This window comes from Pseudopipra pipra, chromosome 11 (assembly GCF_036250125.1).
Source record: "Pseudopipra pipra isolate bDixPip1 chromosome 11, bDixPip1.hap1, whole genome shotgun sequence".
NCBI classification, from domain to species: domain Eukaryota; kingdom Metazoa; phylum Chordata; class Aves; order Passeriformes; family Pipridae; genus Pseudopipra; species Pseudopipra pipra.
This window is the reverse complement of record NC_087559.1, coordinates 11,669,518-11,696,123: the sequence shown is the minus strand read 5'-3', so window position 1 is coordinate 11,696,123 and position 26,606 is coordinate 11,669,518. Positions and strand designations below refer to the sequence as shown.

At 44.9% G+C, this 26,606-nt stretch overlaps 1 protein-coding gene across 1 annotated transcript; it reads right to left on the bottom strand.

Annotated features, from left to right (window-relative positions):
- Positions 1-1,328: 1,328 nt before the first annotated feature.
- Positions 1,329-25,999, bottom strand: ABTB1 (ankyrin repeat and BTB domain containing 1). The gene is made up of 12 exons (XM_064667509.1): positions 25,816-25,999; positions 24,114-24,176; positions 22,963-23,018; positions 21,747-21,891; positions 19,694-19,853; positions 18,799-18,844; positions 17,701-17,817; positions 12,783-12,898; positions 7,320-7,418; positions 6,562-6,729; positions 3,453-3,653; positions 1,329-1,694 (listed from the first exon to the last, which is right to left on the bottom strand). The coding sequence occupies exons 1-12, from the start codon at positions 25,869-25,871 to the stop codon at positions 1,488-1,490; spliced, it is 1,434 nt and encodes a 477-aa protein (XP_064523579.1). The 5' UTR covers positions 25,872-25,999; the 3' UTR covers positions 1,329-1,487.
- Positions 26,000-26,606: the final 607 nt, after the last annotated feature.

Sequence of the window (26,606 nt, the reverse complement as noted above, 5' to 3'; positions counted from 1 at the left end):
CCTGTGTGAGACACCACCACCATTACAGAAAGCAACATCCTGAAGCTGCAAGGGATCCATGTCCAGTTCCCACATCACACAATAAAAGCGGACCTGACACAGATTATTTCAAAATCTTGCCTCACAAAGTGACCAAAATGACAATATGCAGTGGTAATGGCAGCCCAGTGCCCGTGCAAGATCCCCTACGTGCTTCACTCAGTGCCTCCTCTCCCTGCCAACGCACAGCACGGCAAAGCACACCCAGCCTGCGCCTTGGAGACCCTCCTGACACACCATTCCAGAGACAGACAGCTCCGAGGGCAGCCTATTTGGCAAGACAAGCTTTATGCAGGGGTACTTCCTGCTGATTAGTGCTAAGGAGAAAGAACATCATTACCCTCATTAGGAATCCAGGGAGATAACACGAGATAACACGACCTACTGCAGAACACGGATTCAAAAACATTCGTTAGTACAAACAGTGAATTTCCTGGAGAACAATGAAGCTACAAAGCTCAAGGTTGAGCAAAGCTAGAAGGCTGATGAGTAGGACAGCAGCCCTGTGAGGCCCCAAAAGACCCCTTTTCTTTTTAAAAAATATTTCCAGTGCCCTTTCTTCCCTGACTCACCAGCAAGTCAGCTTTGCTCTACCACAATGAACAAAAAGAAAGGGAAAAGTGCTGTTTCTGAGAAGAAGGTGTTTCCTTCCTCTGTTAGGAAGAAAAGGGCTGCTCTCCCTTCTTTTGTGCATTGAAAGCTACTGCTTTCTAAGAATGGAAGGACTCTGGTCTCTACTGTATTCCCAAAGATGCCGGTTCAGAAAGCAAAGCTTTTTTTTCTGAGCACTTCAAAGCAATGAAATGCTAGGGAAGACTTGGAAATTACTTTGTTTTGTTTTGTTAGGGTTTTTTCATCTAAGAACTAAAATAGCAGGTGAAGACAGTGCCTTCTACATAGCCAAGTACCCCTGTGTCCCTGGTGGGGAAGCACTACCCACCTCTGCCAGTCTTAAAATGCTGACAGTGACAGTGCTGACCTCCCTTCTCATATACTTATTTGGAGAGTTTAATCCAGTTTTCTTCCTCTGCTGGTGGTAATTCAACAAATATTCTGGCATGAGCCAGTTTCAGAAGTGTGTTGTTGGGCAACAGAGCAGGATGGGTCCTAACCCCAGGCAGTAGAAGTCCCCAAAACAGCTCCATCACCACCCCCAACAGCTCACAGTCTCCTGTCTGCACTGTGTTGTAAAAAGGAGCAGCTACGATTTGGGATGAGCTCTGGGAGCTGCTTCTGAAAGGAGAAACAAAAACCAAAATAAAACCAAACACAAACCAGAAACGCAAATGTCCAGACATAAATAAATTAAAAAGAAATCATGCCTGAAAGTGGATGGGAAGGAGGACAAAGAATGAGAAGAGGAACATTCAGACTGGGATGTTCTTGCACTCCGAGCCAACCCAGTGAGGGCTACGCAGGCTGCATATGACAAGCAGGGCTTGCACTCATCAGCACTCAAGCCCTATACTGGCCAGGAGGTTTTCCAGAGCTTCAAGTTTCTGGTTGGCTTCCTCAATGGCACTGTAAGTCTGCACATTGCTGGTGATGTGGAAGCGGATGTCATCGACCAGAGGAATGGAGTCAGTCTCCTGCCGCTCCTCCACAGCCTCCGCGTTCTCCTTCACAGCAGCCGCAAACTCCTCCAACTCCACCAGCTGGACAGGATGGACAAAAGAACCATTAGGAAGACAAGAAGACAGGTAAAGAGATATAAAGGGTTGGGATAATGGTCTCAGCCACTGTTAAAGGATCCCGGAGAAAAAAAAGGAATGCTAAGGGTACATGGAGACCCAAATCTTCCTATATCTCCTCCAGACACCACTTGGAGATGCATCCTGCCATCCATTCTAAGGATACTCCAACAATACTCCAACAATAAACAGTCACAACTTTAAGCAATCTGCACCTCCAACAGCACACTGTAACACTCTCTAACTAAGCAGCCCTAGCCTTGGTATTGGGGCACAAGAATATACACAATATTCCCCGAGAAAGGTCCTCAGCAGGAACCAGGAGATGTTGCCAGACACTTTGGGGAAAAGTCTCGTAGCAGACAAGCCAGTGGGTGCTTGTGCCCAGTTCAGAACTAGGAGCCATAGATGACTATCCTCCCACAATGACTCAGCCCCACCACCACCAGCAAGGCAGCTGCTCTGCTCTGTGCCCACCCTGACAGAATTGGGTCACCCATGAATGATTCTCCATCAGGTTCCCCAGGAACATGTGGTGAGCTGAAGGGTGAGAGGCAGCTTCCGTCTGTCTGCGCTACTGAACTGTGCCCACTGAACTCAGCAGGTTGCTGAGCTCTGCTCTGCTACCACACTGCCAAAATCTCTCCCTGCTGCCATCAGTGCATCTCCACAAGATGCTGGCAAGGGCTGATGTCTGAACAGCTGGGGTGGCTCTGTCTGTGCCAACACCCTTAGGAAGGCACATTGCCAGTTCTGGGTCCAAAGGCTCCCACTCAAGCTAGAGATGGGGAATGCAAGGGGAACACACAAGTAAAGCCCTACCCCAGCCACTACTTGGGACGTTCAGCAGCTTTTTCAGAAGCCAGAACCTCAGTGCAAGCTATGCACTGAACAAAGTAACAGCCCCAGAATCATTTCCTTCACTGTTTTCACATGCCAAAAATAATTTCACACCTTTTAAGCTGTAGGTGAAAATGTTACATTCCCATGCAAACTGTATGAGCCATTTATAAAGATCTGCCTCAGGTTAAAAACACTCCATAGATTCTAGTTTATCCATCCATATGGCAACTTTCTCCACGAGTCCTGAAACTTCGAGCTGTAATCACTAAGGGTAACACTTAAATGGAGCCCCATAAAGAAAACTTCAGTGTTAAATTCATTACTTCTTGCTGTTCAATAGCCAATTTCCCCTGCGCAAACCCCTAATATTTGGTTTGTCATCCTGGAGATTACAGATCGCATTGATTTCTCCTTTCTAGAGCATTATGCCAGGAAGAACTACCTCCAGCAAAACTGAAAAACATTTCCTGAACAGACCTTCCCTGCACACGCCATTGGGTTCTCCAGGCTGAAGCTTGTGTATTCAGTCAACACTCTGGGCACAATGACTGATAGTTCCATGAAAATCACCTGCCCCTGGTACTTGCAGAGCTTTTTGGGCAGGTTTTTCACCCCACAGTCCACAGAGATGTGCTAGACAGCCACCAGCATGTGGCTTACTGTGGTGACATCAGGTACTGCCACACTCCTCCTCTGTTCTAACTCACCATGTGCTTTGCTACTTAACTGATGCACATTTTCAGGAAACACATTAATCCAGAGCAGGCAACCATTTAGTACAGACCAAAGTACAACCATAAAATCTGTTGTCTCTATGGCTCACTGTGCAGTTAGATTTATGAGCACATGTGGTCAGTGCCACGGGGAGTGTTTTGGTACCTTCTCAATGATCTTTGCCATGTACTCCGTGCACTGGTCCTCCAGCCGGGTCAGCTGGAACAGCTTTGCGATCCTCCAGATGCTGATGATGTTGTCCTCATCGAGGATCTGGGCCAGGGTCCTGCCACACAGGCGCTTGAGCCCAGGCAGCAGGTACATGTCTGCCACACACAGCACGTCATAGGCGTTTTCTGGGGACAGCTGGTAATGAAAAAAGGAGAATTACTGTCCGGCTCTAAGCACATGACTTGTCTCTGGCAAACTAAAGTGTTGTTTGGCCCATTACTGGACAAGTGCTAACTATGGAGAGACAGGAGCTAAATCTTTCGGGCTGGGTCTCCCATTCCTACCACAGAGGGGTTCAAAATGCAGCAGGAAGTTTCTCATGCTGCACATAACCCCTCTAGCTAAGCACAGGGCAGTGTTGAAACACTGCAGTGCACCTGAAAACTGGCTCCTAAGAAATGTTCAGTGTAGCAGTGGAAGGAGGTAGCTTTTACCAGATGTACTTCAAAGAGACAAACAGAACAGACTGGCAGGACAGAGAACCTTATCCCCACGTTTTTGCTCCCATTTTATACTGCTGGACTCACATCTTGTGAAAAACACGCAAAATTCTTTTAAGTTCCTTGCTCAGACTGGCTCTGCTAACTCAGCCAGCACAACCTCCCTGGCACAGGGGTACACCTAAGGACAAAAAATTGTACCCCAAATAAACTGTAAGTCAGGCCCAGCCAGGTAAGGAACATATTTCGCACATCAAATACTACTGAAGCTTTAACAGGAATTCAAAGTGAATTAAATTCATGCATTAGATGCTCAAATTTGAACTATTGTGAATGGTCTTTAACATTTTCAGGTTCTTGAGCTAGAGAACCACCCTCCCATTTCCCTCTTGGATACTTGCAAGTGATCTGAGGATAAAAATGCTGTAGATAATGTCAGAGAAACCACCTCCAGCTTCACTCAGTCTCTTCCCCCTGGCCGGGCAAATCCTATTTTAGTCAGCCATCTGCGTCACTAACCTGGAACTAGAGCCTCTCTGTTCCTGCTTCTGTGGATTGCAAAGAGCACAGCTCCCCACATCCATTTTGACAGCAGATTTGCAGGATGCAGCATGCCCTGGCCGTGGAGGAGGTGAGGTCCCTTGCTCATAGAGACCAAACCACACTGGTCTGGATTGAGCAATGGTAACTGGCTGCAGCGTGGGCCACTGCCGTGATAACCAGCCAGCAGCAAACACACTGCTGTCCACATCCACACATGTGGTTGCTCAGTTGCTCACTCTGACAACCACAAACAGCAGATTATTTCTTCCCCCACAGCTGTTTGCACCCGTGTTTGGAGAGAGCTCACAGCAAGTGCCTCAGCTGTGTAACACCCTGCAGCAGCTGTGCAGAAGAATGCAAGATGTACAAGAGTCACACCACGAGGCCTGTATGCACAGTGGGGTAACAAAGTTCTTGGGGTTATTAATCAAATGCTGCTTTGTCCCTTCATAAGCTCCAGGAACCTCAGGAGTTGGAGGCATTTGAGTCAGCAGTATTGATGGCTGTAGCCTCCAACTGCTTGATCAAGGACAAACCTGGCAAACATTCCTGCAAAAGCTGCCCTTGAGCCCCCACAAGTATTCTGATCAGCAATTTCTCTTTGTGCCTGGAGCCCTTTATGTCCTCTGCACACACTCTTCCCCACAACTGCAAACACTGTCACTACTATATGGCAGAGAGACACCATAAATCATTTGGAAAAAGAAACATGCAAGTGAGAATGCTGATACTTGGTTTGAGAATTGCAGGGCAGGGAGAACACTCCATATGTAAGTGTGGAACTTGAGCTATATTCCTATTTTCCTGACCATTTTTCCTGGCAGTTTCTCATGAGGGGTGAACTGTCTGCAGAGGTTCATAGCTTGGCTGCTCAGTTTGAAACCCAAGTTTCATTCTGCACAGAAACCACATGACCAAGATCCTTTCAACTCCTACTCATTGTTGGTCTGTCCTCCTGCTTCCAGCCCAGACAGGACAGCTGAGGCACCCCTTGGAAAGGAATAGCTGTTTGGAAACATCCTTCCTGTGAGTCATCACGAGGAGGGCAAGCAGACTGGAGAGGTGCAAGGGAACAGGGTCACGCTGCAGTGCAGTCACAAGTCCACAACCCCAAGCAGCTTCTTTCCCCCTCTGCCTGCCCCTTCAGCACGTGGCTGAGGGAAGAGTGCAGACAAGTGAAGGATCTGCTCTCTGGCATATAAATGGCAATCCTGCCCTTGCTGCCTGCCAAACATCTCTCCCTACCACTGCCTGGAGGTGAACAGCTCAGCAGAAACAAGGTCACAGCTGTGTGCACTCCCTGCATGTGGCACCTACCCCAGAGCACAAACACTGCTTGGGAGAAGTGACACTGGCAGGTGCAGCAGCGTCTCTGATCATTGCCCTAATGGCAGAATGTGTTCTCAGATCTTGTAGCAAGATCTTGCTGACAGCATTTGCCACAAAACCAAAGCAGGAAACTAATTAAATGCTGCTATTTGCTGCAGCTTCCATTAGGCTGAAAACTAGGTGGGTTAGGGCCATTTTGTTACTGCCTTCAATACTGAGCACAGCAAGGCGTTGGTCTCCCAGAGGAACCTCTGCCTACCCTAGCAATAAATAACTCTGGAAATAATGACTTGCTACAAATGGAAAAGTAGGCTATGATGCCAAGAGTAAATAAGCAAAATCTCTCAGCCCTTCCACATCTCCAAATGTGTTCAATCTGCCATCTACTGGCAGCTGCTCCCCTTATCCTGCCACAGAGCCAAAGAGGGAAAGCTGCAACGCCCTGCATTTATCATGTCAATGAACAACGTGCATCCTAATTTCCAGATTTTTATTATGTGATAAAAGAATAGGGATTTGCTCATAAGCATCATGCATATGAACTAAAACCCTGCCTGGCTAACAGTATGTCCCAGTATGTTGGTTCCTGAGACAAAAGCGAGGTAGCAGACTAGGTCAGTGGAATTTAAGAATACACACACACACCCTGCTCCAGATGTTGTAGAAAAACACTGCTGAAAACATCTCAGCACTAACCAGCACAGAAGGAAAGGACCAATGGCTGGTCTCACCTCTGTATCATCACTGTAGATGTAGTAGAGGACCCGGATGAAGATGTCTTCTGAGATGTTGTGGAGCGTCACCACAGGGATGCTGGGCTGTGTCTGCAGCTCCTCACTCTCACTGAAATGGTCTTCAAGGAGGGCTTTGAAATAATCACTGCGACCACAGAAAAATGCCTGGAGAGGGGAAAAAACCAAAACTCACTGCACCAAACCAAAGGGCACTCCCAACTGGCTACTGGAGCAGCTGAAAGATGTTTCAGAAGTTCAGACCCTGTAAATCTGATTTTCCCTTTATTTTGAAGCTACATCTCCAACATTTTTCCATACCTTATTTCTATATATGCCTACTCTCAGAACCAAAAACACAAATCGCAAACTTAAGAGATTTGAAAATAGCATGACATTAGGGCAAGATCTTGAGTTGGAGGTTGGATCTCAAAATCTATTCTTACTGCTGTTCACCTGCAGATCAAAACTCCAGTCTCCAGACACTGAACTCACAAGCAGCAGGAGATTTTTCAGCTGTGAACGCTGTAGCCAAATCTATACAATTTATCTACTCATCTCTGCAAGAAAGGCAAGGTTTGCTGCTTGGTTTAAATGCTTTAAATGTAGTTTTCCAGCTGCAGTAACGCTTTTGGTTTTGCAACTGATGAGGCAATGCTGCTCCTGCAGAGTGTATCCAGCATAAAAGGAGGGAGGGCACAGGTAGACCAGAGTCTCAGCAAAAGGGGAGGAGAAGGAAGTAGAGCAGAAGCACATACCTTATGGCACAAGAAGTTGTAATCTTCCACCCGGAAACACACATCAGGACAGCTGTTAAAGTTGTCGGTGCTGTCAAACGGCAACTCCCCAAAACCAACCTAAGAAGAAAAACCAGAAACACCTGCCTAAAACATTCATGCTTTAAACACGCTCCTGGTCCCAGGTTTGGACTCAAGGAGGAAACCACCATCCACCTATTCCTTCAGCACAGTGCAGAGCACCAGAGATGCTCTGAACACATATTTCAATGTGAGGAACTGGAGAACTTGCACTCCTGATAGAGGTATTCCTGGTACAAGTTACAGCTGCCTCCGTTATCCATGGAAACGTCATGATCCTCTGGAAAGAGTTTCTGCGCCATTTAACAAGGCAGATAACCAAGTGGAGGCATGTAATGGTTTAGGACTAGCCTTTTTACTGTGTATATGTAGTAAAATATAGATTACATCGATGTATACACCAGTTTGAAATGGTTTGGCTACAATTACTGCCTCACTTGAATAATCCAACACTGCTAAAGCATATTTCAGATTTCTGCTTTGATTTGCAGCCAAAAACAGTGTTGTTGCAGTATTAATACTCTAGTGAATTATTTTAACACCAACACACCTCCACCCAGTCCCACATGCCAACCATGACAGCAGACAAACACAAAAAAGAATCTGTTGGCCTTATATTACTTTAAAGTGACACTTCCAAATATTTTCACTTTCACCTTATCCTATATATAGGGTAATTAAATTGTAACCAAAAAAAAAAGTTTATATTCACAGTCATGTAACCAAGACAATCTCTGGAAACAAAAGTTTCCCCTGGTTCTTCCTTTCCAAGCACACGCCCCTGAGCTATCTGGGCCGAGGAGTTTATTCCTGCTCTGTCTCATCCAGGAAAACTACACCCAAGTTTGCACCTGGGAAAACCCCAGGCTGACCATAATGATCAGTCTCACAATCAGAGACTACCTAAGCACCATTTCCAACATGCCTGCCTCCATCCTGACTGAAAGCAACTGACCTTCAGTTTTACTGAAGAGCCAGGTGACTCCTCCCTCCCGAGCAGCCTGCAACAAAGACACAGCCTGCAACAACACACTGGGTTGGTGCTCTCGGCCAAGCTCAGCTCACGTCCAGTGAGGTTTCTCACAAAACAGGTTCTCGGATGTGGCAAGGCACCAAGCTGGCAAAAACTCACGCCACCAGTGAACATGGCAATCTGGACCCATTTACCAAACCCTTTGTCCACAACAACACTTGGCAGCTTCTGATTCCTAATCAAAGGAAAAGCCCAGTGACATTCAAATCGTGCACATGGCTGTCACAGTAATGCTGGTTCTCCATAGCACCTCTCTCCTTTGAGTCCTGCTCCACTGGGAAACTCCTGTTCCAGAAGAGATGCAGCAATTCAAGGAATGCTGCCCACATGATCTATCACCTGCTTTTCATACAGCTGTAACACAAAGGGCACCTCCAGCACTGAAGATGAGATCAGATTGTCCCGTCTGTAGATTCTCCATGCTGCTATTTTATTGTTATCTGTGTCTCATGTTTCAAGGCTTTGGTCCTTGGTTCCAGCCACGGTCTGTGAACCTGCAGCCTCACTCTGTGCAATGCATTAAAAACACCAGCATCATAATCCAACTGCCTGCTCTGTTTGCCTTGCTGCTATCCCCACCCTGTGTGACAGCTTCCATGTCCTCTCCTAGAAATTCTGACATGACGTCGAAGGTTACAAATTCGGAGGCACGTCACAGGTAAAGCAAACCCATAAACAGGCTTTGATAAGATGCTGCTCTGTGGCACAGGAATTGAGACAAACTCCTCATCTCCTACGTGCATCCCTTCTTTGCTCTCCTTTCACTGTTCAAAAGTAAATATCTAAAAGGAATCTATCCCTCTGGAATGGACATTGGAGTTTTATTTGTCTCAGAGTTTGTCTCCCTGATTACAAACTCTTCTGGGTTAAATTTTCTGCCTCTAGCCTTGCCTGGTCCCCACTCTGATGCTCAGGTTTACAGAGTCATATCCAGTTCTACTATAAAAGTAGGTTCCTGTCTTTGTCTCTCCCATTCTGCATGAAGTGGCTTTGCAGAATTTTCCCTTTTACTCCCCTTTCAAGCCTCTACTACTTCTACTCTCCTCCCTTGTCGTGCTTGAGGAATTCAATCTCCCTTTCAGGATCTCCCTGCAGAAAATTGGCTTATTCCTCCCACTACCTCTATTCATACAACCTTCTTCACATGCCTCTGTCCAGGCAAAGCACAGCTGCCAAAGTCAAGTATGCTGCCCAGGAAGCACAACACAGTCTAACCTATGAAGTGCAAACACATTCCACATAACTCAATCACCACACAGAAAAATTCTCAACACTCTACAGCATAAGACTGCTGGAATATTCACAGCATCTTGCAGTCATCACATGTGGAGGATCAAGTCTTCACCGCTACAGATTTCCTATTAGAGCTTAAATAGAAATGTTGCTGAAGGCAAAAACATACAAAACAAATCAGTGGCAGCAATTTGTACCTTGGCCAGATTATCTCAGCAAGAAAATTGTAAATAAATTACAACACAAAATACAGGGGTTAGTGATCCAAGAGAAGATTAGCAGCTCATAACCAGATGCAAGTGGATCGGATACAAAAAAAAACTAAACTGGAAGCATGTTGTAAATAGTTCAGTTAATCTGCCTCTGCCAAATGGGCGAAGCAAAGCACAGGAGTAAATGTCATGGACAACCCCAGTACACAGGTGCAGAGTCAGACATAATGGAACCCATCTACTTGTTTCAAACTGTTCTTCCTACACATTGCAAGACTTAGTTTTACCCCAAAAGTGAAAAATGGTCACTTTTTGGCAGTCACACCAACTGACAATATAAATAAAGAACAGTATTTATTTCGTGGCAAGCTCTGATCCTTTTAGGTCTGATTTCATCTTGGTTTGGAACATAAGATCTCAGTTAAAAGGTAATTGAAAAACAATCACAAGAAAACCATGTGCCTACAGTCTCATATACTGGAAGCCCTAGAGTTTCTAACTCAGAGGTCACCTGGCAGACATGACATGAAGAGTCAGGCAGGTAGACAGTGGGAAGCCACATAGTTTTTGACAGCTGCCTGGCTTTTGATGATATTTGACTTAAATCTGTCACTACTAAATTTTATTGCAACAAACTGAGGAAGCAGCTGTTGTGGTCAGAAAAATCCTGGCCATTACTACTTTAAAACAAAACAAAGACCACAAGCACACTTGCAAAAACAAAACAGAGACAACAAACACTTGCAGAAGCAAACACTGAAAAACACAAAAAAGGCTTCCAAGCATAAACAGGAAAGAGAAAAAAGTTACCAGAATTATAAACGTGTTTAAGATTTCAAAGAATAGATAGTTCTCACCCTAGAAAATAATAATGAACTGTAATTGGATATCAAATTTTCATTATTGTTTTATACTACTGAACTATGAAACTGGGATGCACAGTTTCCTGCATCATTCAAGTATCAAAGACATTACATGCAAATTATTTGTTTATATTGAAACAGAAAGCTGTACAAATCCCTATTTCATATAATATGGCATTACATGACATGCAGCAGCTACAAATGTTTCTTGCCAAATTCTGGAAATTCTGGCTTTTATTCAGAAGCCAAATACCTATTTTGTTCTGCATAGGCTGGAAAAAAATAATGGATGTTTCTCTCGAGAACATGAATGTTTGTACATGACTATTTGGTTATCCCTGACATTTTAAGTTATATAGTTTGTATAATATTCCTTGTATAGCAACAAACCCTGGAAGAACGAGGATGTGCAATGCCTCTGTCCCAGAAAAAACATGCCTAATTCACAGAATTTAACAATCTGGAAACATTAGGATGAGATATAAATGGCATTAGGATGAAGAGTTACAAAAAAAGTACCACAAAAAAAAGAGAGAAAAATTAGAATTTTATAGAATTTATCAGGGTTAAACAAAGCATCTACCTTTGTGCATGGCACACAAATTCTCTAGTGAGCAGATGTGTGCCCATGCCCTCTTTACTTCTACAGCCATAACAACTCTAATGCTTGCTTTCATTCTGATCCATGAACACAGCAAGCAAACCACAGTTCACAATTCACACTGCTGTCAGATGATTACATTATTACAAGTTTCCTATTTTCCTTCCAGCTCCTATTCTACATGAAAGAATTAAAAAGGAAAATGTTTCTAACCCTCTAGAACAGCCATTAAGATCTGGAAAGAAGCAATCAAACAGGATGTATTCTTTTTATTTGTGAAGTGACTTAAAAATTTATGTAAATCTCACTGTTTGGGGTCCTTTATGGTTTTTTTTAATTCCTGGGGAGGTAGTCTGAGGCTTACTTATAGTATCACCTCCCTTTAAAACCTGCAAGCATACAGAAAAGCATATTGGAAGCCACAAACAAATGCACGGTTATTTGGAGTAGGCAGGCTATGTAGGAAAGATTTCTGTACTGGTAATTGTAAACCTGATGGAGAAAAACTCCCTCTATAAAGAAATATGTCTGAAAAAAGCCAGTACAAAACATATTGGCCTATTAAGGTAAGAAACCTTACCCACGTACTGACACACACATGTGCTGTCTTGCACCAGGCAGGTCTATTTAGCAGGGGACAGAAAGAAGAAAGCTAATAAGCTGTGCTATATCACTCAGTCATACGAACTCTGGCACAGCAGCCACCTAAAATGAGTCCACATTATTAAATACAGTGGTTGGTATGAGAATGAGGGGAAAAAAGGGCATATATAAGAGTAAAATGAATCTGACGATGTTACAGAAAACACCAGATGCAGGGAGAATAAGGACTATTAATAGTTATCCTCATTCTTCCACAACTGGGAGAGAAGATCCATATATATGATCCTAATTAATAAAACTGATGGTATTTTAACACAGTCATCATCAACCTGGGGGGCTATTTCTAAGAGTCAAGACATAGTTTGGAAAAGCAGATCTATTGCCAGTTAAGTTAAATTCTCTTCAGAGGGACTCACATTTCTGCTGGAAATACTTTGAGAGTTTGAAAGCACCTCTCCACTGCATGGTGTCAGTCCTCAGCAAGCCACCTTCCACCTGCATGTTCCTTTGGGTACCAATGCCTGCTGCTAAAACACTTCTAATTCTCAAGAAAGATGGCACAGAGAAGAGCTGAGGGTCAACTCTTGTCCCATTGCAGTCACTGGGGAAATCCCACCAACCACATGAAAAGGGTTTTATTTACAAGATCCCTGCCGGGGGGAAAATCCGAGGGGAAGGACCAGCACTGACAGCCCCATTAAACAATTTTACAGCATTTCCCAGCAACAAAAGCCTTTCAGCACTTGGAGCACAAGAAAACAGGCAAGCACTAAACTCTAAATGGCAAAACACAACCGAACACGTGTGCCCAGATATCCCAGCCCCACGGAGAGCAGAAGGAGTAGAAGTGCTCCCTACCCGCAGTTCGGCTGGCAGGGCGCAGTCTGCCAGAAGAGCCAGATCTTCCTGCAGCCGGCAGTTACCTGTGGGCTCAATCGTCAGCACTTTCACACAGGTCCCTGGCTTGGAAGAGACTGGAAGAAGCAAAAAAAAAAAAAGAGAGCAGAGATGCCTAAATTCCTCTATAAACATTCTCTCCCGTTTAGATAAGAGACACTCCAGGAAAATCAGTATTGCCATGCGGCTTTTACTGCAAAACACACACGATTCTTCCACGTAAACACACACTCAGCACCCCTCAGTACAGCTGGTGAGCAGGGCTAGAGGGGAACTCACGTACTGTTGTCTCTCCTCAAATCTCCACTTAATTCCTTATGCTGGAATATCAACTGTGGGAAACACAAAGTTGTCACAGGCATATTTCAAGCCCAACTTGCTCTTTGCAATCCATGTCATCAAGTACAGTTGAGGACCATGGATCAGGATACCCTCATCCCTGTAGGAGTCACTCATACACTGCCTTCCCCAGCCGACCACCCCTACTGCTGATAGTGTCACCTAAGGTGAAGCCCATGCCAGGGAGTTCTTAGTTAAAATTATTCTGCTTCCATGCCCCTCTGCTCTGTCATGTGCTCTGATGGGTCCCATTTCAGCTGTCCCATCTTAACTTCACTGCAGGGAACAAAGGGATTTCTTCCTGTTTAGCCAATAAGTTCTGCATGCACAAGTCTGTCCTCTACTCTCTATCTGTGGATGCCCAAAGCAGAAAGACTCCCAGAGCACCCGGACTGCTGCATGTGCCTGTGTTCTCTGCAAACGTTAAATAAGCATCACTACCACCAAGGAGCTCAAATAAATCATTCAGAGACAGTAACTTCATTTGCCTTTTTCACACTTAGTGTGTCTTACTGTCTTGCCCTATCAGCCTACTCAATAAAACAGCCCAATAAAGGGGAAGCAAAACACATGGTCATACTTTAGCAGCCTTGCTATGACCAAAGTTCCCATGGAGCTCACAGAAGCCAATCTTAACTTCAAACAAGCAGCAGCTCAAAGTACACCCTGCTGTTGTGTTGCAATACCACCACCAGCACAGCCTTTCCTTTTTCTGGCCACCCCTGTCCCACAGCTCCCCACCTCAGGTTTGTATCCAGGTCAGCATGGTTTGGGGTGAGGACTAGAACACGTACATAGAGAAGCTTGTGAAATAACACAGAGTACCACCGGAAAATGCAAAGTTGTGGTGAGGAAGGCTTGAGATGCTGTTGGGAGCCAGAGAGATGCAGAGTTAACTATGAGGCATTCAGAAAAATTTCTGACAGGTATGATTCATGGCATTAAAACCCCTCACAGGTGAATCACGCCACCTTGAGACCTCATTTCTCCTGACATTTTGCATAGCATTACATGAGCTCCATCGGATGACTCCATTGGGTCGTGAGTGAAACAAGACCACAATGTGCCACAAAAGAAGTTCTCCACCCCCTCCTCCACATCACTGCTTCGCCCTTCAGATATGCCACCACTGTACTTCAAAATAGGCTGCATATCCCAGAGAGATTACTGGAAAGAGAAGGATAATCTACCAGGACAAAATAGCCAAGTACCAGGATTGCAACACACACAGCTCACCAGCAAGGAGAAAGGCTGCCCTGTTAGCACAAAACACTACCCTCAGATAGATGACTTCCAAGGTAAATAAGCCAAGAGGAGACCTGGCACCAACACAAACCAGACTGAGTGCATTTTCTCAAAAAGCCCTGTCCACTTACAGACCAGTGTGAGAGAAGCAAATTTCTCACTGTGAAATTAGAAATTCTTTTTGGCAGAGAGAATCATTTGTATTTCTGTAGTGCTTACTGTAACAGTCACCAGATCAGTCAGGCTCTCTAAGTGCTAATGGACCCAGCAAGTTTTAAGCAGTAGTCAAGGCAAAGAGTTCTCTTGGGATCCACAGAGCATCTATGCCCTTTCACAGCGACACACAAAAGAACAGTGATCTGTCTGAGAAGAAAATCTATTCAGACACTGCATCTCTCAAATACAAGGGAACAACATTTGGTATCACACGTAAATCTTTCCTAACAGAGACAACAAAAATCAAAGTGGTGAAACAGGAATAAGCTATTGGCTGCAAGCAAGAAGTAGGGGTCATGACCTTGTTGCAGGAAAGAGGAACGAAGGGGGCTCTAAAAAAAGCAGCATAAACAATGCAAGGAGCTTGAGGGAACAACCCAACTATGGCTGAAGTTGAGAATGGAGGATTTTGTCTTTCTTCCCAGTCTAGCCTGGCTGCACAGCACTGAACATCACCTACCACCTCATGAGCTGCCTTGGTTTTATTGCTCAATACTTCTCTGTAGTCTTCTGTTTAAATTGAGCCAATGCAGCCACAAAAGCCACACCAAACTCCCATCTCAAACCCTTCAAAATGATGCCACACTCAGACACATCCTCCTCCCAATGCCACAACTAGCTATAACCACAGATTCCGTACAGTCAGTGTCTCTGCTACAAAGGCAAGCATGACAAACCTTGTTCTCACCCTCTTTGCCCTAAAACTTGCCGAAATAACTGCAAAACATTTAATTTCTAATATGTATGCTTCTAAAGGAAGGATTATGGTTTAATCTGGACAAATTGTTCGAGCTCTTCCAAACACTGCAATAGTTTTTTTCTCATTACAGTCACAATACACATGCGGAGGAAAATAGACAGGCATTCACACCCAAGTATATCTCAGGTGAAACAGAAGGCACTGGGTCATCCTCTTCCTAAACTGTCTGTGCATACCAAGATACTAAGTGCTTTTGAAATACTGATTAACTCTAGATAATGAGATTGCAGAGACTGCAATTATCCAGTGGAGCTTCAGAGGCTTGAGTGTTGTTTTCACGTTTCAACTTCATAATACAGATGCAAGACATGGCCTTGCTCTGCAGACCTGAATCAGATGTCTATTCCACACAAAGCACTCTGAGCAGGCAGAGGTTTCTAATGCACTCCAAGTAATGCTTTGTCAAGTGCCAAACATGACGTGATCTAACATCTTTTCAATTTTCAACTTCTGTAAGTCTTACATACAACAATTTCTGCAGAATCAAGTTTTCCTGGCTTCCATATGAGATCTGATATAAGAAACAAACTTTTAACAGACCTATCAGCAGTTCTGTCTATTCCTTTGAATTCAACCTACCATAATAAAAATCAAGCTTAGTATTTCCATCAGTGTTTTACACCACCCATTGAGTATGTCTTCTGTCAGGCCTAAGAAATGAAGAGCAACTGTTCCCATCCCAAAGAACACAGAAATTAAATTATTTGTCTGATGCCATCCAGGAAATTTGCATTACATTTCCAAGTGGAGCTTGTATCAGAAACTTCCAACTAACCTGAAACTTTACTTCATCATTTTCCTTTTTAAACCCCACCAAGAAGTCAGCTTTCCTGAAGTTCACAAATTTAAGCACCTTATTTTCCTCCCACAATACAATATGAGATTTTAACTAGATGAATTAAGGTGGAATGGTTGCCTTCAGTGTCTCAGCTAGATCCTGGGAAAAAAGATAAAAAGGAAAAAACAGATCTCCAGCATCTCACTGAATTACTCTGACATCAAAAGGTGCCACAAGATAATTTTGTTACCTGATTGTCTGAGTAGTTTTTTTTTATATTCATTCACCACTCCCCTTTTCTACCACTTATTTAATACAAACCAGTACCTTACCTTTTTGTAGCGAGAAACCAAGAAATCCATTTCTCATCTCTTCAGATCCATGTTTACATTTGTGTTTACATGGCAGAAGTAAGACTTAAGACACAGCTTCTGTAAGGACTTGCACCCTGGTCTACATGGGAATAGCTGCACCTCAGTGATCTTGTACCCCACCACCACCAAACAACTGCATGTGCCCAAGGGGAGACATACACATGGTAATATCTTCCATGTGATTTGTACATGAGGAATTTCTGGAGCCAGAAGCATTCTCTCTATCAGTTGAGCCCTGTGACTTCAGGAGGCTGAATAATCATAACTGGTATTCAAAAGGGAAAGATGGAATAGTTAGACCCTTACCTCTTAGATCAGGGAAGAAGATGCTATTGACTTTAAAGCCACAGACTGGAGTCTCTTCTCAAACCAAAATTTACTTGACTGAAGTAAGGGATTTAACTCAGAGCATGGAATGATAATCAGATGTTTTCAGCCTGAAGGTTTTGTTACCTGATTATTTTTTTTTTACTTTATGACTAACACCACTTTGCCCTACTTGTGCTGTTTTGATTCCTCTTCACGTGTCCCTTAGCTTGAGCTAAAGAGATGATGATAAATTCCAAGTGTTGGGTTTCATGCAATAAGCTTATGTCATGATTAGATCACAAGCTATTTGGATAACAAAAAGTCCTTAAATAGAGGATTGTATCACTTGAGGTTTGGCACATCCATGTGTTATTAATACACACACACTTTCAGAAATACTTCTCTGCTTTTAAAAGAAGTGTTATATCTCCCTCTGCACCCGTTTTGGGCCAATTATCAAACATTTTAATTTGGTTAAGGGTCAGATAAACCCAGAAAATTACTTTTAACTGTACATATTTTATCTCCCTAGGGATTTAAACAAGCTCTCTGCTAAAAGGCACTTCCCAATATACCCCACCATGCTCCACTGAATGTCTGGCAACCACAGCAAAGTCCTGCTACCACTATAATGAAAACACTCAATACAAATGATAAACATGCATGTGTCAGAAACCACTATAGCTGCTCTACAGAGAGGCCATGACTGAAAACTATCATGCAAACATGGGAATTCCACAACAGAATCATTTTCTGGAAGCCTCAGGGACACCACGAAACATCCACCATCACACGTGCCTGTTTCTCCCTGAAAGGGCACAGAGGCACAGCAGAGACAACAGCAAGTAAAATGCTTACCAAATTCATAGACTTTTTTACATTTGGTCTCCAAATCATCGATGAGGTCCTGCAGCCGACACTGCTTGGCTAACCTCTTGCAATCATTGACATATTCTACATCGATATCAAGACGACCTTTCAAGAAGGAATGCAGTCTTTTAACCCATGGAATTAGGTGTAAAAATGGCAAATTATGGTCTGAAGACTTGATGGCACAGAAATTCAGTAGTTACACTGACTTACTTTTCAGCATGCAGTTGAGACTCACTCCCAGATGCTAAGACTTGGTACCCCACTACCCATTTATCAATCACAGTTTGGCATTTAATTCACACTCCCACTTTCCAGGGTCTATCCTAATAGCTTCATTCGAGAGTCCAAAGACCAAATGGGCTATACAAAACATGTCTAATTCCCTCAGAAAAGGAAAAAAATAGCAGCACAACAGCAGCAGGCATGACTCTCACCATTGGCTGCCTGGCTTTGGGTAAGAGAAGACTTTAGGCTCACAAGTTGTCATCCCAGAATCTTTTACAATCACCAAAAACATGACAAGGAACATTTCTGAACACACTGGACCGGGGAAGGAGAACCTTGCAGGAAGCGTTACTTTCTGGCACCCCCTCCTGGCCTGAGATAGTTCAGCACTTAGCATACCTACAATACAACACTGGGCATTTTCAGAGAAGGTTTGGGATCAACTTCTGTTCAAAAAAAAAACTAGAGTGTAGTCAAAGTGTTCAGCACACACTGCTCAGGTCTGCCAGACTGAAAATGTTTTATGTGGGAACCTGGCTTTGCCTTCCTTAAGTTAAAAATACATTCTCCAAATCCATCCAACCAATCAACCTAAGCTGATTTTGTTTTTAATTGACTGTATAGTTACTGGCAGGAAAACAACTGGCAAAAGGTACAAACAATTTGGAAGAGCAGGCGATTGCTCACATTCTCCCCTTCTGCCAGCAGGGAGGATGTGTTGGTGACTGGTGCAGCCTAACACAGCTAAGTGTAAACTAGTGCTAAGTGCAGCCTGGGCCACTTGAACAGTGCTATGGCAGGGGCACAGACAGCTGCCCTCCTGCCATGAACACATACACTAGAGGGTAAGTCATTTACCTGTGTATAGATACTGCAGAAGAGCACCAAAGGCTGCTGGATTAATCTAAAAAACAAACAAACAAACAAACCAAAAAAAAACCATGAGAAAGTTACTGTTAGAATTCCCATAAACTTAATAACAAGCTTGAAACACGATCCCGAATAGTCAAAAAAACCCACTTAAATAACAACTCACACACTGCACCCAATTTCCTTGCTCCTCATCAACTGATACTAATCCCCCAAGTGCCTCGGGGGACGGGACTCGACTAATGGAGGTGCTCCAAAGACATGGTTGTAATACAGACTCTGTAAAATCCAGCTTTACACTGGTCATAAACATTTCCACCCTTTCTTAATATGAGAGGAAAGACTTGTTCTTGCACAAAGAGGAAGGAGGGCAATGTCCAGAGAAACTGGAATTACGTTTGTTAGAAGAGGTTTTGCACAGCCAGAGTCAAGAGAAACGTGCTGGAGTATTGGTGATTAATGGATGGAATGTACTTATGGCCTATTTAGTTATTACTGCAAAGACAACAAAAGGGACTCAATTAGTACCAATTATGGAGGTGATGTCTTCACCACAGACCACCTGTCCACCAGGAATTAGAAAGACCTAACTCATCCCACAGTGGGGTCGTGATGCAGCTGGCAGATGGTAACAGCTACCTGATATTGCAATTAAGATATGTGACAGAGGGAACAAAGGGGAAGTATGCAGTCTGCAGCCTTTTGTTATCTACATAAGATGCTATTTTACTGCATAAAGCCCTTCTCTTCAACTTGGGTCATTCTGAGATCCAGAAGCTACTCACTGTGGAAGTTAACCCTCAAACTGTCTTTCGTACTCACTTTTCTCGTGTAGTTGGAACAGCAAAAGAAAGGAAAGAACTGGAAAAACAATCCTGCTCACCAGTGGATGCTTCAACACTATCATATTTTTCCCCTTCCATTTGGTCTCAAACATCTCTGCAAAGTAGGCACTGCGAGCGCTGAGGATGCAGCGATGGGCACAGAAGGATTTGCCATGAACAATGAAAACAATGTCGCTTTGGTAACCCTGCTCCAGCAACCTGTGAGGGACACAGAGAGAATGAGACAGGAGAGAATGGAGCAAAGCTGGTGGGGGACATGGTACAATTAGGTCTAAATGAACAAATACCTCTGGGCATTGCAGTCTCTCCCTGACCAGTGAGAAGGTCAGCACTGGGGCTGGTACTCGTACGCTAGACCGGGATCTCTCCCTTCCTTTGATAACTCGAAGAAGTTTGTTAGTGCAAGAAGGCTGGAGAAAGAAACCTTCCTGCCTTAGGGGACCACCTGAATGCAGGGAACAGATTTTAAAGTGGAACTAGTTGCCCCCAAACATATCTCTAAAAGTTAATTCTGCTTTTAATTTGTCAGATGACAAAAAAGCTCTGCAGAAGGACACACTTTCAAAAATAATTACCCCACTACAAAGTAAGGTGCAACTTTCCTGCTCTCTGGGCACTATCAGTGTGCATACTCTAACCATGCAACAAATAGCAGAGGACTTGATGTCACCCACCCCCAGAAGAAGGAAGGATGTAACAGGTATAAAAAACAGGCAATTACCACATCAGAGGTGAAGCATTCTTTATGACTGCATGCCCATACCCTCCTCCTTTAAAAGGAAAAAACAAGACTGCTTCTTCTAGAGTTTACAGTAACCATCACCAGTGTTTCCTAATGCCAATCACCCCTTGCATATATATCCTCACAAACATCCCCAAGAGGTCAAAACAGGTGGACATCAGGCATAACACTTCTAGAGAGCAGGGCTGGTGCACAGAAAGGTGTGGGGGTCACACTACGAGATGATGTCAGAGCAGAGTCTTGATTGCTGATCTCAGTCTCCTGCCACTAGAGCATCCTTCCTACTAGCATCTTGCCCAAAACCAAAAAGAAGCCTTAGGGGGTTATTTTTTGTCCCCCCTACTGTTGCCCTTTGCCTCAATTTTAACACAAGGTCTGCTTGGAATGAGAAGCAGAAATCAGCACATTTTAGCTCAACTCTGCATCATCTGAGCCACAGAGTCACCAGTGCAGCAATAAATCATCCTGCAAAATTTTACTTCCCTGAAAGCCAGAATTGGATTCTACTCAGATAAATGAGTTTTCTTCCTTCCCTCTTTCCCCACAGCTTCAGAAACTGGGACTCTGTAGTAATGGAAAGATTGTCAGATCTTTCTAGGACTTACTAACTCTCCAATTTTGAAGATACAAATGTTGAAATCTTGTGGGGTTTTTTACATCAGTCCAATGGGAAATAAAAAGGAAAAAAAAAAAAAAGTCTGTGCAATAACATCAGAACTACCAGGGTAGAGAAAGAGCAAGAAGAAAAGACTGACACTATTCCTCTACTCCTGAGCAAGTTAGGCTGCTACTCATGGTCTAGGCTAAGACTACAGTGTATGACAGGCAACTTTCAGAAGTATCTTAAAATTAACAGATTTTAATGAACAAAAAGAAAGAACCGAACGCTGTCACTATGAGTGAGTTTCAGACTTCTTAAAGTGCTCTATATTTCACAAATGAGAAACCTGATATCAGTGTTGAAAACCTCCGCTTGCAGGCTATAGCACCTTCAGGCCTGAAATTTAATTTCAGTTGACATATTATCTATCCTAAATTCCTGATGTGGTTTTAGTGATCTGATTTTGGTTTGACAGTCAAAGATGATAGCTTAGTGCTTCTGAATTATAAAGAACAGGTTTTTTTGGCTCTGGAGTCTGTACCTCAGTCACTGGAGGCTATATTTTATATGCACACATACCTGGAAGTCATCCCTTTATGGCACAAAGGAACATCCCTTAGGAAGCTCTACATGCTCAGGAATGAGACAGAGTTGCCTTTCAGAGCTGCCCTTAGCAGAGAGCTCAAATATCCAGGTTAGCAGCTACGGAAGGATGATGGAATGCTCTGCACATGCCTCATCTGCTTACCTCTGCAGGAAGACATCATAGTAGTCTCTCCTCATGCACTTTGCTGTGATCTGTTTGTACTCCTTCAGCAGACGTCGGATGGTGTCACTCAGGGCTCCATACAAACAACGCTCCCCATCAAAAGTGTTGGCCTCACATTTCGCTCCTGCAAAACCACCACAGGTATGTGCCAGCAGGCACAGTTAAATCCTTCTCAAGTGTCCCCAGGTGGCCACTAAACGAGTATGACTTCTGTCTGGTGACATGTTTCACTGTGATCCCCTGTGCTGCTGAGCATATTTACAAAAACTAAGCTTCCCTCACATGTGTACAACCTAAAGCTCTTGTCCCACAGCCAAATCCCTTTCTGAAGATGTCATGACTCATTTGTCATAAAATGACCTGGGTACTAAGCCTCTCAGCATGGCTCCAGCAGTGTTCTGGGAAGACAAATCTTACTTTACAAAGAGTATGATCACTTACTGGACTGTTAACAGCTCCTCCTAAAAAGCATTTCTGCTTTGCATAAGGCAGAAGATGCCTCTATAGGTTAGACTCTGCTAGAAATTTGGAGGGCATTTGCATTTTGCTACTTTAGAATTACACAAGTGGTTGATTAAGATGCTTTGAATGCAGTAAAAAAGACAAACCTTTTGAGATCTGACTCTGTACTCTGATTCCTCTGCCAGAACAACACCACTACCCAAGGGAATTCAGGTGCTGGGAACCAAATGGGCAGGCACTTGGCCTGGATTATTTGTCTTGCTGTGTTCGAGATTAGCAAAATCCCTTGCATTTCACCTTTAAATCCTGCTTACAAAACCAGGCTATCAGAACAGTACAAGAAAATTTTACACAGACAATTCTTCATATGAAGCACAATCCTTACATCAGCATACTCCCAACAGCAATGCACCCTAAAAAAACACCAGCTGTGATTTCAGAAAGTCGTGCTGCCTTGAGCCACCATAAGAAAGCTTCCCTTTCTGTGCATTTTCAGGATTTCAAGCAAATTGAGAAATTTCAATCAATTTCAAGAAGCAAATTCAAGCAGCAAATGCTGGCAAAAGGGACTGTGAAAGTGTGTCCAGGACTCCCATGGTAGCCTGAGATCGCTGATCAAATGGTTTGTGGTAACAGAAGAAGTTTCCACAAGGGATGGCTAGAAGGATATTCAATCCCAATGGATCCATATGGATAAAGATACTGCACCCATAATCAGGACACTTTTGCTCACCATTGGCCAGAAGATAGCGTACAAGCTCCTCATGTCCACACAGGCAGGCGTAATACCTGACAATAACAAGAGAAAGAAAATCAGATACAGCAGGAAGCAAAATTCAGTTTCTAGGCACACCAAGGTACACATACCACAGCACTGAGAGCATCCCTGAGAAGCTTAGAAGATGACTCCTCTTAGGAGTAAGGAGTTGCTACTGAACAGCACAGGAGTCTGACCCCAGCAACAGACTAAGCAGGATCTGTTCTCAGCACTCCTAGGCACTGCAAGGAGATCTCAAGGTCCCAATCTAGCTCCTGCATCTTCTGCTGCACCACCAGCTGCCAAATCCATCCTCATTTTAATGGAGATCATTTCATGGGCACTCAGCAATTCTACTGAATTCTTAAAAACACTCCTTGCTCCTTCTGCTGTCTGACTGCTGCACACTGTGATGAGCAGGGAGCAGCACTCACTGGATGTACAGCAAATCCACTCCTCTAAGTCCTACTTAGGATGAGTTTTGTTTTCTCTTTTGTGGTCTGAGCCTTTCGTCATTCTCTTCCACAAGCACCTCAAGCAGTCCTACAAACTAGGAGGATTCTGTAATTGCATTGCAGCAGGCAAATGTTAGTCTACATTTACTTTGGGAAGTTATTCTGTACTCCAAATATACTGCAGCTATCTAAATGCACTTTAGAGTTGTGGGGAGGTAAAAAGCTCACACCCTGCTCCTCAGCAGCTGCACAGGGATTCCTCACTACCTAATGAATGTTCAGAGCCTTGCCAGACACACTGTGACCCCACAGTCACTTTGCATTTCATCAAGCCACGCCTTCACCTGAAAAGAGATACTAGAATCCCATAGACTTTGATGAGGAAATAGTCTAATCTAGCCAAGAACAGAGTGCTTAATCTAGGTAATTTGGTCACAAAGTGAACCACTCTTCTGAGCATCACTACAGCAAGCCTCGGTCAGATGGGGAGATAAAGATATATTTAGCACAGCACTGGCAGAGAAGAGAAGCAGAACTATGTAGCCAAAGCTCCCGAAAAGCAGAACCTGAGACATTTTGTAACAGTGTTCGTGGCTGCTGCTGCTGAGAGAGCAAAGGAGCTCTGAAGGCCCTACACCCCACCCAACTAGCGCTCCAGGCTGCAGCACTCACAGGGGTGTGCTGTCCCATTTATCACGGACATTAATTTCCACATCTCGCTGTTCAAGAAGGTATCTGGAAGAAAAGGGAAAGCAAAGTTACAACTTCTTGCAGTTAGTCAGTCACATTCTCTTCTTTCAAAAATGTAACTTTGACTTCACACAGGAACTTCCAAAGGTATGACAGGATCTTGCATCGGATTTGGGGAGCTGTCACCTACAGCTGAAGGGGCATCAGTCAAACCTTCAACCCAAAGAACGGTGTTCTGCAGCATGGTCTGGCAGCTCCCTTCAATCTTAAGTGGTGTACATGGGGAAAGAATGGAATCAAACCCACCCCTAACAGGTCAGTAATCACAAAAGAAGCCTGAGCACTTCAGCAGTACCTTCTCTTTCTCCAACTGTGTTCACAGCCTGGATGCTCACAAATAAGTGGTTAATTCCACAAGGCCAAAGCTGGTCTCCCATCCTGCTTTTCTGGACACAAGCAATAGCACCAGTGTCACTCCAGACTGCTCTGAATTCCTGCCACTTTCTTGTCCTGCACATTCAGGCTAGATCAAATGCTGCCAACACTCCCTCTCTGGCATATCTAGAAGCCAGGCTTTGCCTTGCAGACAAATCTCCTACACAGCCTGGCTCTTGTTAGAGCCTGTCCGCAACTACTGCAACAATCACCTCTGCTCACCACATGCAGAAGTCCCACTCAGCCTTCATAAAGATTCTCAAGTTTGGGCTTTTTTATCACCCACCACATCAGTCCTCCTTTCCACTCTCTTCATCTTTCCTGTCTCAGACTCCAGGTTCCTCTGACCACATTCAAAATCCCAATCAACTCAGCTCCATTCTACTCAGTCCCACGTGTCCCCCCTGCTTTGACAGCATTCTCAGACAAACCATTTCTCCATTATCACTTCTACACTGGTCATCTTAAACATCTGCAAGGCCACCCCCCAGGCCCTTTCTTCTACAGTAAACTGCAAACAATTTACTGCTTGCACGATTACGATCTAACATGATTACAAAAATCAATTAGGATAAAAAAGTGAAGGAAAGTCTTACACTCAAACCATGAGATGCAGGAGAAGAGTCTTTTGTAAACCCTGGGCCTTTGCATGACCACAACCCTTCGCCCTGCAGACAAGAAGCCCATGTCTCCTGATTCAAAATCACTGCAGCTGAGCTGTGCTGCTTTGACATGAGCAAGAAGACTTGACCTAAAATTTGGCATCCTGGTATTTCTCAGAGATTCTCCCACAGTCTACAGCACAAGGCGTCTAAACATTTTCACGACGATTCCTTCCCAGTGATCCAGCTTCCTACCAACCCAAAGACCATTTGAGCAGAGAAACAGCAGCTGAAGAGAGGAGCCTTGTGCAAGGACATTCGCCACTGGCAGTAGCATCCATACCGCGGGTACGCAGTGACATTCGGGCACCCGGCAGAAACCCCACACAAACCGAAGCACACCGGCAAAGCCCCGGTGCACACCCAGCTCCCCGGGGTGCAAAGTGCACTGACGTCTAAAGAAACAAACGGCTCTTCCCGAGGCTGCGAAAGCCGCCGGGGAGGCCTGGTTGGGCTCCAGGTAAACCCGTCCCGGCGAGGCCCACCCGCCCCGGCAGGCCCGGCCCCGCAGCCCGGGTGACCGGCGGTCGGTACGGGGGGGACGCCGGGACCCGCTGCCCGCCCGGCCCCGGCCCGGCCCCGCTCACCGCACGCGGCTCACGTCGCCCTTCTTGCAGCTGGTGAACAGGTCGCTGGTGTCCATGGCCGGGACAGGCGGCGGGGCGGCGGCGCCGCATTGACGCGGAGGGCGGAGGAGCGGCCGCGGGGACCGGGCCGGGCCGGGCCGAGGGGCAGCGGCGGCGGCGGGGCGGGAGCGCCGGGCGATGTAAACACGGCGGCGCCGCCGCCCGCCGGGCCCAGCGCGGGGCCCGCAGCGCCCCCCGCGGCTCGGAGGACCAACTGCAGCCCGGGCCGCCCCCGGACACGCGTGGAACGTGGCTCCGGGGAAGGGGGGCTGACCCGGGACACAGCCGAGGAGGGGACCTGGTCCGGAACGTGGATGCGAGGTGGTCTGGAACCACACGGCAGGGCTCTCTCTGGATCACATGCAGTTGTAATGAGAGAGGATCTCATGAATCCATACAAATATCCCAAAAGTGGGTGCCAAAAGGATGGTGCCGGACTCTTTTCGGTGATGCCCAGCGACATGATGAAGAACAATGGCCATAAACTAAAAACCAAGAAGTTTTACCTCATCAGGAAGAAGAACTTCTTTACATTGAGGGTGGCACTGGAACAGCTGCCCAGGGACACCATGAAATCTCCCTCTCTAGAGGTGTTCCAAACCCACCTGGATGTGTTCCTGTGTCCCCTGCTCTACCCGACCCTGCCTCGCCAGGGGGGTTGGAATAGATGACCTCCAGAGGTCCCTTTCACCCCTAACAATTTTGTGATTCTCTGTGGGGTCCAGCTCTGGAGCAGGTGTGGGATGGTGGGG

Bases quoted from the DNA above. Each gene is read 5' to 3' on its own strand.
- ABTB1 (XM_064667509.1), bottom strand. From the start codon at position 25,871: ATGGACACCAGCGACCTGTTCACCAGCTGCAAGAAGGGCGACGTGAGC. The intron at 23,019-24,113 runs GTGAGTGCTGCA...TGTTATTGTCAG, and splicing joins AAATGGGACAGCACACCCCT to GTATTACGCCTGCCTGTGTG. The intron at 1,695-3,452 runs GTACCAAAACAC...CATCCTGTCCAG, and splicing joins TGGCAAAGATCATTGAGAAG to CTGGTGGAGTTGGAGGAGTT.